The sequence below is a fragment of the Antechinus flavipes genome, chromosome 3 (assembly GCF_016432865.1).
Source record: "Antechinus flavipes isolate AdamAnt ecotype Samford, QLD, Australia chromosome 3, AdamAnt_v2, whole genome shotgun sequence".
Classification (NCBI taxonomy): Eukaryota; Metazoa; Chordata; class Mammalia; order Dasyuromorphia; family Dasyuridae; genus Antechinus; species Antechinus flavipes.
Genome location: NC_067400.1, coordinates 117,218,143 through 117,231,965, shown reverse-complemented (window position 1 = coordinate 117,231,965; position 13,823 = coordinate 117,218,143). Strand labels below are relative to the sequence as shown.

At 33.3% G+C, this 13,823-nt stretch overlaps 1 protein-coding gene across 2 annotated transcripts in view; it reads right to left on the bottom strand.

Moving 5' to 3' along the window:
- The window catches only part of PIBF1 (progesterone immunomodulatory binding factor 1), a 294,559-nt gene that overhangs the window by 138,725 nt on the left and 142,011 nt on the right, over nucleotides 1-13,823 (bottom strand). For both annotated transcript variants that reach the window (XM_051983913.1, XM_051983912.1), the window contains one exon: nucleotides 9,116-9,266. In XM_051983913.1, coding sequence (XP_051839873.1) covers nucleotides 9,116-9,266 — 151 coding nt within the window. The remainder of the gene's footprint in view (nucleotides 1-9,115; nucleotides 9,267-13,823) is intronic.

Below are 13,823 nucleotides of genomic sequence, written 5' to 3'. Positions count from 1 at the left end.
ATAGAACAAACTATCAATCAACTCCCTAAGAAAAAATCCCCAGGACCAGATGGATTTACATGTGAATTCTACCAAACATTTAAAGAACAATTAACTCCAATGTTATATAAACTATTTGAAAAAATAGGGATTGAAGGAGTCCTACCAAACTCCTTTTATGACACAGATATGGTACTGATACCTAAACCAGGTAGGCTGAAAACAGAGAAAGAAAATTATAGACCAATCTCCCTAATGAATATTGATGCTAAAATCTTAAATAAAATATTAGCAAAAAGATTACAGAAAATTGTCACCAGGATAATACACTATGACCAAGTAGGATTTATACCAGGAATGCAGGGCTGGTTCAATATTAGGAAAACTATTAGCATAATTGACTATATCAATAACCAAACAAACAAAAACCACATGATCATCTCAATAGATGCAGAAAAAGCATTTGATAAAATCCAACATCCATTCCTAATAAAAACACTTGAGAGCATAGGAATAAATGGACTTTTCCTTAAAATAGTCAGGAGCATATATTTAAAACCATCAGTAAGCATCATATGCAATGGGGAAAAACTGGAACCTTTCCCAGTAAGATCTGGAGTGAAGCAAGGTTGCCCACTATCACCATTATTATTTAATATCGTATTAGAAACACTAGCCTCGGCAATAAGAGTCGAGAAAGATATAAAAGGAATTAGAGTAGGCAATGAGGAAACCAAACTATCACTCTTTGCAGATGATATGATGGTATACCTAGAGAACCCCAGAGATTCTACCAAAAAGCTATTGGAAATAATTCATAATTTTAGCAAAGTAGCTGGCTACAAAATAAATCCCCATAAATCCTCAGCATTTTTATACATCACCAACAAAACCCAACAGCAAGAGATACAAAGAGAAATTCCATTCAGAATAACTGTTGATACCATAAAATATTTGGGAATCTATCTACCAAAGGAAAGTCAGGAATTATATGAGCAAAATTATAAAAAAGTCTCCACACAAATAAAGTCAGACTTAAATAATTGGAAAAATATTAAGTGCTCTTGGATCGGCCGAGCGAACATAATAAAGATGACAATACTCCCTAAACTAATCTATTTATTTAGTGCTATACCAATCAGACTTCCAAGAAAATATTTTATTGATCTAGAAAAAATAACAACAAAATTCATATGGAACAATAAAAAGTCGAGAATCTCAAGGGAATTAATGAAAAAAAAATCAAATGAAGGTGGCCTAGCTGTACCTGATCTAAAATTATATTATAAAGCAGCAGTCACCAAAACCATTTGGTATTGGCTAAGAAATAGATTAGTGGATCAGTGGAAAAGGTTAGGTTCACAAGACAGAATAGTCAATTATAGCAATTTAGTGTTTGACAAACCCAAAGCCCCTAACTTCTGGGAAAAGAATTCATTATTTGATAAAAACTGCTGGGATAATTGGAAATTAGTATGGCAGAAATTAGGCATGGACCCACACTTAACACCATATACCAAGATAAGATCAAAATGGGTCTATGACCTAGGCATAAAGAACGAGATTATAAATAAATTAGAGGAACATAGAATAGTTTATCTCTCAGACTTGTGGAGGAGAAAGAAATTTGTGACCAAAGATGAACTAGAGACCATTACTGATCACAGAATAGAAAATTTCGATTACATCAAATTAAAAAGCCTTTGTACAAATAAAACTAATGCAAACAAGATTAGAAGGGAAGCAACAAACTGGGAAAACATTTTCACAGTTAAAGGTTCTGATAAAGGCCTCATTTCCAAAATATATAGAGAACTGACTCAAATTTATAAGAAATCAAGCCATTCTCCAATTGATAAATGGTCAAAGGATATGAACAGACAATTTTCAGAGGATGAGATTGAAACTATTACCACTCATATGAAAGAGTGTTCCAAATCATTATTGATCAGAGAAATGCAAATTAAGACAACTCTGAGATACCACTACACACCTGTCAGATTGGCTAAGATGACAGGAAAAAATAATGATGAATGTTGGAGGGGATGCGGGAAAACTGGGACACTAATGCATTGTTGGTGGAGTTGTGAACGAATCCAACCATTCTGGAGAGCAATCTGGAATTATGCCCAAAAAATTATCAAAATGTGCATATCCTTTGATCCAGCAGTGTTTCTATTGGGCTTATATCCCAAAGAAATACTAAAGAAGGGAAAGGGACCTGTATGTGCCAAAATGTTTGTAGCAGCCCTGTTTGTAGTGGCTAGAAACTGGAAAATGAATGGATGCCCATCAATTGGAGAATGGCTGGGTAAATTGTGGTATATGAATGTTATGGAATATTATTGTTCTGTAAGAAATGACCAGCAGGATGAATACAGAGAGGCTTGGAGAGACCTACATGAACTGATGCTAAGTGAAATGAGCAGAACCAGGAGATCATTATACACTTCGACAACGATATTGTATGAGGACATATTTTGATGGAAGTGGATGTCTTTGACAAAGAGACCTGAGTTTCAATTGATAAAATGACAGACAAAAGCAGCTACACCCAAAGAAAGAACACTGGGAAACGAATGTGAACTATCTGCATTTTTGTTTTTCTTCCCGGATTATTTATACCTTCTGAATCCAATTCTCCCTACGCAACAAGAGAACTGTTCGGTTCTGCAAACATATATTGTATCTAGGATATACTGCAACATATCCAACATATAAAGGACTGCTTGCCATCTAGGGGAGGGGGTGGAGGGAGGGAGGGGAAAAAAATCGGAACAGAAATGAGTGTCAATATAATGTAATTATTAAATAAAAAATTTAAAAAAAAAAAAAAAAACATACTGAAAGCAGCTAGCTAGAGCAGTGAAAAGAATATCAGCCCTGCAGTCAGGAGGACTTGAGTTCAAATCCTGCCACAGACATTCAACACTTAATTAGCAAAGTCATTTAACCCTGATTGCCTTGCCCCCCCCCCCCCCGAAAAAAAAAAAAAAGAAAAAGAAAAAGAAAAACATATTGGCATAGAGGCTAAGAAGACTTAAGATTAGACGAAAGGGTTAAGTATAATATAGGGCATTGAGTAGCTCAGTAAATCAGAGTGCTGAACCTGGAATCAAGAAGCCCTGCATTCAAATCCGGTTTTAAATATTTACAGTCTAAATTTTACTTGTGTGAACCTAGACTGGTCACTTAGCCTATATTTGCCTTAATCTAATGAAGAAGTGGCTCCATTCCAATACCTTTGCTAAAAAACTTCATATGAAGAACCGGACATGACTAAACAACTGAACAACAATATAACATATGATGCTCTAGGGAAGGTCAATTTTTAATAGGACTTTATAAAGGGCTTTTAATGCCAGAAAATTCAGTTCTCAATGCTTAATAAGGATTGATTGTGTGGTACTCTATTGGTTATAGATGTATTCAAATTGAGTTTTATTGTCTTTTATTGTTGTCTATACATTGTTTTAATTGTGTAAGCATTGTGTGTTGTGCATATTTGAATGAAGGAAGCACTTCTTAAGTGCTATACACACAGTAAGTAGTTTTGTTAAGTGCTGGGGATATAAGTGAACAATCTCTTCTTTAATGTTATTTTCACTGATAAAATGACACCTGTTTCTGATATTTAACCATCTGACAGTGTTAAAAAATTTAGTGACAAGAACTTCCGTTTTTGCAATTTTAGTAGCTATGGCTATAACAAAACATCTGGAGTACTACAAATATATAGCAAGATTAATGCTTGTCTATATCTCCATAGATGTTTTCCAGAATAACGGCAGAGTAAAATGGGGAGAAAGCAATGTTATTTCCAAGTTCTTGGGTTTTGAATCCAGAGCAGTATCCATTGGGATATGAGGAAAGATGATGGTCAAGGTGGTGCTGATGGTTTGACTTTTCTTAATTTTATAAAAATGTCAGTTCTTTCTATATTGTAGATTTTTATGAGATTTTAATACAAATTTTCTCTAATCTGTAGCTTTTTGACTAGTTTTAGCTATATTGATTTTGTTTATGTAATATCTTTTTACATAATAAAATAGCTTATTTTATCTTTTATATTCTGTGTCTAGTTGTGAAGACTTTTGCTGATAATGTTGATAATATAAATGATATAATCTGAGATCTGACAAAGCTGAGTGTCCTCTTCATTCTTAATTTGTTTTCCTTGATATTCTTTAACTGGTAGTTACATTTAACATTGAAGAATGCTAAAGGCAAATCAAATATTGTTTCTGCAAACAATGTTATCAACCAATATGTTACCTTTATTTAAGAAAACTATTCTGTTATATAAATAGGGTAAATAATTCAAACATTTGAGACCAGTGACCATCAGTTCAAAAGAACTCTCTGTTGCTAATAAGTACTGCACTTCCAGAATGACTGAGGTTCTGATGATTATTATACTGTCCTTGAGATATAACATTAGGATTGTCATTATGGCATATTAATCATGCTAGTTCAAGTACCATTCCTAATACTTTACTAAATATGTTATTCTTTATATAATTAGAAACTATATGTGGAAATCTTTCTATTCAAAGATAAGCTGAGCTATAAATTCTTTTATTTGAAGGGATATCTTTTTTAATTTTTTAAAATTATATTATAGCTTTTTATTTACAAGATATATGCATGGGTATTTTTTCAGCATTGACAACTGCAAAACCTTTTGTTCCAACTTTTCCCCTCCTTCCTCCCATCCCTTCCCTCAGATGGCAGGTTGACCAATACATATTAAATATGTTGAAGTATAAGTTAAATACAATATATGTATACATGTCCAAACAGTTATTTTGCTGTACAAAAAAAATTGGACTTTGAAATAGTGTACAATTTGAGCTATAAATTTTTAAATGCATGTGGATGAAATGAAAATATAGGCCTTGAGATTCAAGAGAGCAGGAACTATTTTTCATTTTAATCTTTGTTTTTCCCAATACTCATCACTGTGCCTTATATAAAAGAGGTACTTAAGAAACATTTATTGACTTGAATAAAGAACTGATTCAAAGAAATGTAACTTCTTCACAAGAAATGGGCCTTATTCTCAACCAGAAAAGAAACTATTTGCTGGCATTAAGAAAGAGGAACAGAAATGAATATAGAAAAGAATAAGATTCATCCTGATAAAAGTTGCACTCAAGGGAAATTTAATACTTTATCTTCTTTATCAGAAAAATGACAAGTATAGAAAACACCAGAAAGGCAAAGCCAAAATACATTTTTCTATACAAATACTTTGATATAAAACAGAAGGCTATCTTGAGACAGGTTTCTACCCTGTAAAAGTTTTTATAAGCAAAGAGATAGAAGTAACAGAAAGAGGAATAGTAAAATATATAGGATATTCTACGTTGAATTAACTAAATAGCATTCCCCAAACTTTTCAAGTAACTCAAGATTGAAATTGGATTTTTGATCAAAATGTCATTGTGAAGAATGATTGAAGGTTTCCACAAGAGATTCTGCAAGTCTTATTTACATTAATAGTAAGATGATGCAAAACAATAATGCATAGGATCACTGGTCCATTAAACAATTGTCAAAATTATTAAAGTTATATAAATGACTATGGTATAAGGACAGATTAAAATAATTTTTACTCTGAAAATGAATCACAAAAATCATTAAGTGCGAAAAGATGAATGTTATAGATGATTTAACTGAAACTTAACATTTAACAATTAACTGAAATGTTCATTAATCAAATTTCAGAATTAAAAAAAAGGAATGATGCTAAAGAAAAGAAGTTTTGGGATTTAAAAAATATTTTTTTTGGCATAGCAGAGAATATAGTTATATAAGTCATTACTTCAAACAGATGACAAGAGCTAGGAATATAAATAGGCTCAAGAAATTTATAGGTGCATTCAAAAATTAAAAATCTGTAAAAGGCTAATGAAAGCTAGTGACACTGGTTTTTATTCAAGATCAGAATGAAGAATAAACCATTGCTGAAGAAAAACTTAGTGCTGCTCTTTTTTTCAACTGCTTAGAGATAAAAAAATAGATGCATTTAGAAAAAGGAATAATCAAAAATCACCCAAGGTAGTAAACTACAATGCCTAGTCCTAATGCTAATTATGGCTACAATACATGTAAAAATTTTAAGAAAGAAAATCTCAATGACTCATAATAATTTGCTAAATGCAAAAGATATAACTCCTATAAAGAACAAGATTTTTTGATTAGTCAAATTCTTAAAAAAAAAAAAATAGGCCAGATAAATTAATTGAAAACTATAGACTGTTTAGAAATATAGTCAATGGAAGATGGTGGAGCAGGCACACACGACTCTCTAAGCTCCTCTCATTACCCTCATAACCAACTATTAAATCCAGCCTCAAAAATAACTCTTCACTGCTTAAATTCATGAAGATTAGAAGCACTACGACTGACCAGCTGAAGTCAATCCGGAAGCTCGCCAGGAAAGGTTTGTCCTGAGGGGCCAGGAACAGACTAGCACAGGCAGCAAAAGGCTGGCGTCCTGAGCAGACCAGGGGCGGGAGTGATCTCTGTGGCTAGAGAAGTTATAGAGACGACTCTGCTATAGGCTAACTGCTCTGCCTTGACTACAAAGCAGTAAATTGGCAGAGAAGTTAAAGCCTAAAACAGAGGGTCCTCTAAAAAAACGCCAGAACCTAACGAGATCTGGCTGTAACCCCTCAAACCTGGAAGTGACTCAGGCAGACTTTACTGCAGCCCTGCGGCCACATCCTGCAGTTCGGGGCTTTTGCGGGGGCACGGGGCACAGCGTGGGCAGCTTCTAATCGGCAGAGTGGGGGGCTCAGCCTGGGGCAATAGAACTTCCCCTGCAGACTGCGGCTTCCCAGGCAGACACCTCCAGTCCCTGCAAATCCATTCACTGCTCAGCTGCTAATACCCACAGTCCCAGGGCAGGGTTTGGCTTGGGGCAGTGAAACTCTCACTGCTAAGTGTCTAGCCCCAGGGCAGTCGTTATCTCACACAGCCGGGGTTCTTTGCAGGGCACTTTCCCAGCCCAGCCCTGCAGGCCTGAGTTACTTTTGGGTGGGAACTCTTCCCCAGAACACTCCAATATCTCCCTGCTTTTTGTAGCTCGTCCACAGGACAGCTACCTGTCCATACACCTTTCACTGCTCTGCAGAGGAAGCTGGTAACCTCCTGACTCTGAAGGCAGACCTTACAGGCTTTAACAAAATGAGTAAAAAAATCAAAAGAACGATTGATAATTTCTATACAGAAAGAGAACAGCTTTTCAACCCTGAAGCGACTAATAGCACAGAGTCTCCAGACAAGTGTTGGTCTCCAATACAAAAGGCTCTCCTAGAAGAGACTATTAAAAACCTTAAAAGAGAGCTAGAAGAGAAATGGAGAAAGGAAAGAGAAGTTATGCAAGAGAGCACAGAAAAGGCACATAACTCACTAAAAGAAAAATTTGATAAAGTGGAAAAAGAAAACAACTTCCTGAAATGTGAATTGGAAAAGGTAAAAAAACTCCCAAGAAGTGCAGGGAAACAGAATTTGCGAATTGGAAAAAGAAAATAACTCACAAAAAAAAAAAAAAAAAAATTAGTGAAATGGAAAAAAATTCCATAGAGCAAAAGAACTCAATTGGACATATACAAAAAGAAGTAAAAAAAGCTAATGAAGAAAATAACTCACTAAAAATCAGAACTGAACAATAGAAATGATTGATTCATTGAGACATCAAGAATCAGTCAAGCAAAACCAAAAAATGAAAGATTGGAAAAAAAATGTCAAATATTTACTTGGAAAAACAACAGACCTGGAAAATAGATCTAAGAGAGATAACCTGAGGATCATCGTGCTACCAGAAAATTATGATGAAAAAAAGACCCTAGATACTATTTTACAGGAAATCATCAAAGAGAACTGCCCAGAAGTAATAGAACCATAAGGGAAAATAGGCATTGAAAGAATTCATCGAACACCTTCTGAAAAAGACCCTAAAATAAAGACTCCGAGCAATATTGTGGCCAAACTTCAGAATTTTCAGACTAAAGACAAAATTTTACAAGCAGCCAGGAAAAAACAGTTCAAATACCGAGATGCCACAATAAGGGTCACGCAAGATCTGGCTGCCTCAACATTAAAGGATCGAAGGGCCTGGAATCAGATATTCCGAAAGGCAAAAGAACTTGGAATGCAGCCAAGAATAAACTACCCAGCTAAGCTGAGTATTTTTTTCCATGGAAGAAGATGGACATTTAATAGAGGAATTCCATCTGTTTCTAAGGAAAAAACCAGACTTAAACAAAAAATTTGATCTCCAACAACAGGAATCAAGAGAAGTAGAAAAAGGTAAAAGGAACTCTTGAGAACTGTATTTCTGTTGTGAATATACATAAAAACCATATGTATAATTTGATTTTACTAATATAACATAAAAAAGGGAAATAGAAATGGAAAAGGGATAGTGTCAGAAAAAGGGAAGAGGGGAGATAAAAAGAGGGAAACTACATGCAACAATGAGGCAAAGGAAACCTATCATATATCAGGGAACTTAGAGAGGGGGAAAAACATTGTGTGAATCCTACTCTCATCAGAGTTGGCTCAAAGAGGAAATAATTGACATATTTGTTTTACAGAGATTCTTCTCTCACTTCATTAAAAAGTGGGAGAGAAAAAGGGAGAAGGAAAAAGAGTAATAAGGGAAGGGTACAAGAAAGGGGAAGGGATTCAAAGGGAGGAGGAAGGGATACTAAAGAGGGAGAGCTGCGCGACGTTAGTGGGACCAGTAAGTTTAATACTAGGGAAGAAGGGAAGGAGGGCAAGAAAAAGAAAAGTATAATCTGGGGATATTAGGATGGCAGGAAATACAGAATTGGTTATTTTAACCGTAAATGTGAATGGGATGAACTCTCCCATAAAGAGGAGGCGGATAGCAGACTGGATCAAAAGTCAGAACCCTACAATCTGTTGTTTACAGGAAACACATTTAAAACAGGGAGATACATACAGAGTAAAGGTAAAAGGCTGGAGCAGAATCTATTATGCTTCAGGGGAAGTCAAAAAAGCAGGGGTAGAAATATAGTCAATGACAATTTTACTGAACTCTAAATATTTAATTGCTTTTGGAAATGCTACTATTTTATTTGGGTTGTCATGGAAAACTTACTTTCTGCAGTCTGTATTATTATTTCATCAAGTTCTTTTTCTAGTTTTTCATAATTCTCTAGTTTTGCCTGATGATCAGCATTTTGCGCTTGAAGTTCAGAAATGCGTTTCTCAGAAGAAGCTTGAAGACCATAAAATTCTTTAGTTAAAACCTAGTGATTAAGATAAGTAGAAATAAAAAAGATATAATAAAACAATTGGTTGACATTAAGATAATTTTAAATATGATACAAAATAGATTTTCTTTTATGTGTAGAGTTTAAAAAGAAATGACTCTAATTGTTATAATATTAGATAAAACACAAAGAATGTTTTTACATTTTTATATTTTAAGGTAAATAATTAAAATATCACTTGAAGTATCTTATAACACTGAATAAAAATGAATTTACTATTTGGAAATGATTTGGTGGTTAGGAATAGTATTGTATTATTTAAATTCTAAAAAAACAGTAATAACTTACTTATCTTTGTATTGTTTATTTCAATTATATAGAACCAGTCAAGAACTGAAATTCAAAAAGTAGGACTTAAAAAAAAATTCTGGAATAGCCAAAACAAGGTTAAAATGTTTATGTATTAAAATTCATGTAATATTACCTACAGAAGGATCTCTCTTAAATCCTTACTTTGTCCTCATTTACTCTTTAGACCCAATTCTCATGGCTTTGATTACTATTTTCCTGGCTCACAACAGTTGTACACAGCAAATTAAAAGGGTTGCTAAAGGCATGCACACTGATAACCCAAAGAAGTGAGTGCTGCTAGCCTAAAAGTCAAGAAAAAGGCATAAAATGCTAAAATGCAGGCATCTGAAATTTAAAAAAAAACAACACTACTGAAATCTGGGTATATCTTGATAGTAACCAATAGTCCTTAACACTCTAATAGAAAGCTCCCTATCATTATATTTTTAGAATAATGTAAATACTTAAATACCCTAAAGTCTAGGGACGCTCAAAAACATGGACTCATGTGGATTGGGTCTGTTCCCAAAAGGGTCCTTTTCTCCCTTTCATTTATTGTGTCCCAATTCAGAGCTTACTTATGGAAAATCACCAAATATTCTGGAATCTAGGTTGCTACAAAGGTGAGTCTAAGAATTAATATTTATATAAAATTTTTAAGATTTGCAAATTTTTTTTTTTACAAAAAAACTCTAATTTTATCCAGACAACTCTGAAAATAGGTAATATTATCCCCATTTTACAGAAGATGACACTGAGACAGAGATTAAGTGACTTGCTTAGAATCACAAACTAGTAAGCATCTGACAATGAATTTGATTTCAGGTCGTCCTGACTCCAAATCTAGTGTTTATTCATTGTACCACCTGGCTGCCTAATAGGACTCTGATATAAGCAGTCAAGGTAATAAATGTATAACTACAGAAATTGTTGAAAACTTAACAGATTCAAAGGAATTCAATAGCAAATACAGAAAATGTGTAGAAGGCACTGGAGTCACATGAATATAATGGGAAATATAAAAAATGTATTTGGCACTCAAGTGATTCACAAAAACTCATAACAGACACAGAAAACACATAAATGATTCACAATAGTTCCTTTTGGAAAGAAATGAAACTTGGGGTTAACAAAGTGGCAATATTCTGACATTACAGTGAGAACTATATTATGTACACATAATGGCCCTTATGATTTAGACTCCTACCCCCAGAAAGCAAACATACTCTGCAGCTGTTGAAAGGGCAATACCCTTCCTATCAGACTTCCATTGTTATATGAGGTATTTAGAATCAGATCTCCTCTGCTCCTGTGTCTTGCTTCTAATCTCCTGCCACAGAAACTCTCTGAACAATTTTTTGAGGCACACAATTCAGGAAAATTTCTAGAACAGTGCTATAAAACTTAAATAGAAATAGGCAATTAAAATCATATTGATTTAGAAAACCACAGATTAACATTATCTAGGTTTTATTTTATTTTTATTTTGTTAAATAGCTTCAAATACATTTTAATCTAGTTCCAGTTGTACTTGAGAGAGGTGTGAGACTTGGGCAAGTTTGACAACTCTTGCTTTTGAAGATTTGATTCCCAAACTTTCAAACTTAGGTCTTAAGACAAGATCAATATTGCCAATAAATTCTCCTCTGAGACTATATTCTGGAATCATGATGCCTAACATAACCACTTTTTTCTAGCTAGATATAAGTCTATATCCTGGTACCATAATACTGAGGAAATAAAAATTCCCCTTTGTCTACGTAGAGTGTTGAAGTTCAGAAACACTGTCCATGAACACCTTTTTTGGTCCACATGTAAAATATACTCTTACTTCTTCCATATGTTTCTGCAAGAACTGTATCATAGATGGTTGCTGCAGCAAGAAAGTTCACTATCAGGAATTCTTCTCATGCCAAATAAGTTATAGGTAAACACAGATAACTTGATATGCTTGTTCTTCAAAGCAATAATTTTTAGTTCTTGTGCAAAGACTATACAGAACATAAGTCTTCTCTGTTTTTTGAACAAGAAAAAGGTGAAAAAGACAAAAAGTTTGAGTATAATGTTTTATAAGCAATCATAGAGGATTGGCTACCAGACAAAGACTACATCACCTTAATTTTAGTCACTGCAAACCTACCAGGATCCCAATCATTACAAAATTGTCAAGGGTTGCCTTTATTCTCTTAACAGGGAATCAATCAGCTTATGTCCGTACTTTAGAGCGTCAAATTGATAGAATGGGAAACTCAAATAGTCCTCTTTATACTCGCCATCAAAAATTACTGAGTTACCATGAAAAAAATTAAAATTTGCTTATAATACTTTTATTTCAAAAAATAGGGAAGAACATGATGAATTCTAGAATGATTTGCATTCCAAAAGCTCTGCCCTCCCCAAAATAAAAATAGATGAACTTAAAGGAATAAACTCCAACTGTCTAGAAAATCTATGTATTATTTTGTTTCTCAGTTAAAGAAGATATTACTAAATATATTTCAAAATAAAGATCACCTAAAATTATTTTAGATTGAATATAACTGAAATGAGTCCTTTATAACAAATTTATAATGAAATTATATTTGTCCCCATGGATGTTCCAAAGTAACAAGGGTTATTGTTTTAGTTATATTCAATTCTCAATATCCTATACAAAAAAGTTTTAAATGCAGATCCAAGTATTCTCTCTCATGAAAATACTTGATTTTATGATTTCTACAACATAAGGGGAGAAATCAGTGCTGAATTTTCTCTAAATTTTAAATCTTGCCATCAAGTAGCAATTACTTTTTTATTATTTGACCTGGTATGCCTCAATAACTACACTACAAAATGTGTGTATGTATGGACCTGCAAAGTAACAAAATGGATAGGCATGGATTCAGGAAGACTCACCTTTGTGAGTTAAAATCTGGCCTCAGGCACTTAATGTGTACACCTGGACAAGTCACTTTAATCCTATTTGCCTCATCTTCTTCACTTGTGAAATGAGGTAGAGAATAAAATAGTAAATCACTCTTGTATCTTTGCCAAGAAAATCCCAAATGGGGCCAAGAAGAGTTGGACATGATTAAAAAAAGAGAACATCATCAAAGAGAATCTCTACACTCCATACTATATAATAAGCACTTGAATAGACAACAAAAGAGCTTACTTACAGTTATAGAAACAGATACAATTAAGATGAAGACATACATATCTTGAATAAATTCTATAAATATAAAAATAAATTAGATCTTTTGGACATGGTAAAGTTCAGGCCTGGAAATATCTTTCCAATCTGGATGAGATAGAAAATCGTCATCCTCAAAAATAAATAAATTTTTAAAAAATTGATCAACAACTGTCTTCTAATATTTAATTTTGGGCCCAGTTTATTGTCTTTGAAGCATATCTATCCTACTTTATGTTATAATCTGGGTATTTGTTTTAAAAGATTTTAAAAAATAATCAGTAGAAAATAGAAATTACCTGAATTAAAAAAAAAATTAAAAAGCTATTATAAAGAATTCCATAGAATTTCTAATTGTTTTGTGGTAGTAGAATTTTTTTTACACTAGCTGACTATTCTTAGAAGTCACATTCCCTACTTTTATGCTATAAGAAATGACAATAGGACATTTCAGAAAAACTTAGAAAGACTTTATATGAATTGATTTAGAGTTAAGTGAGCAGAACCAGAAGAACATTATACACAGTAACAGCAACATTGTGAGGCTGATCAGCCGTTAAAGACTTAGCTTCTCTGACCAAGGCAATGATTCAAGACAATTCCAAAGGATTCATGATGAAAAATATTATCTACTTAAAGAGAAAAAACCAATAAACTCTTGAGTGAAGACTGAAACATACTTTTTAACCTCTGTATGTGTGTGTGTTGTGTGTGTTTTCTTTTACAACAAGGATATTAGGGAAATATATTTCGTGCAACTTCACATGTATAATTGATATAATACTGTTTTCCTTCTCAAGGAAAGGGATGGGAGAGAGAGAACTTGAAACTTAAAATGAAAAAAATGCTAAAAGGATTTTTAAAAACATATAACTAGGAAATATTTAATGAAATAAAAATATACTTTAAAAAATCCCATTATTGTTTGGAAAAAATTGGAAGATAAAATAATTTCTGTTCTGTAATGAATTAGCAGATGAATATTTGTCCTTTGAAACAACATTAAGTGAGGTATCGTGCACAGTCTATTCTAATATTTTTTCTCAGACTCCATAGTTCCTTACATGCAT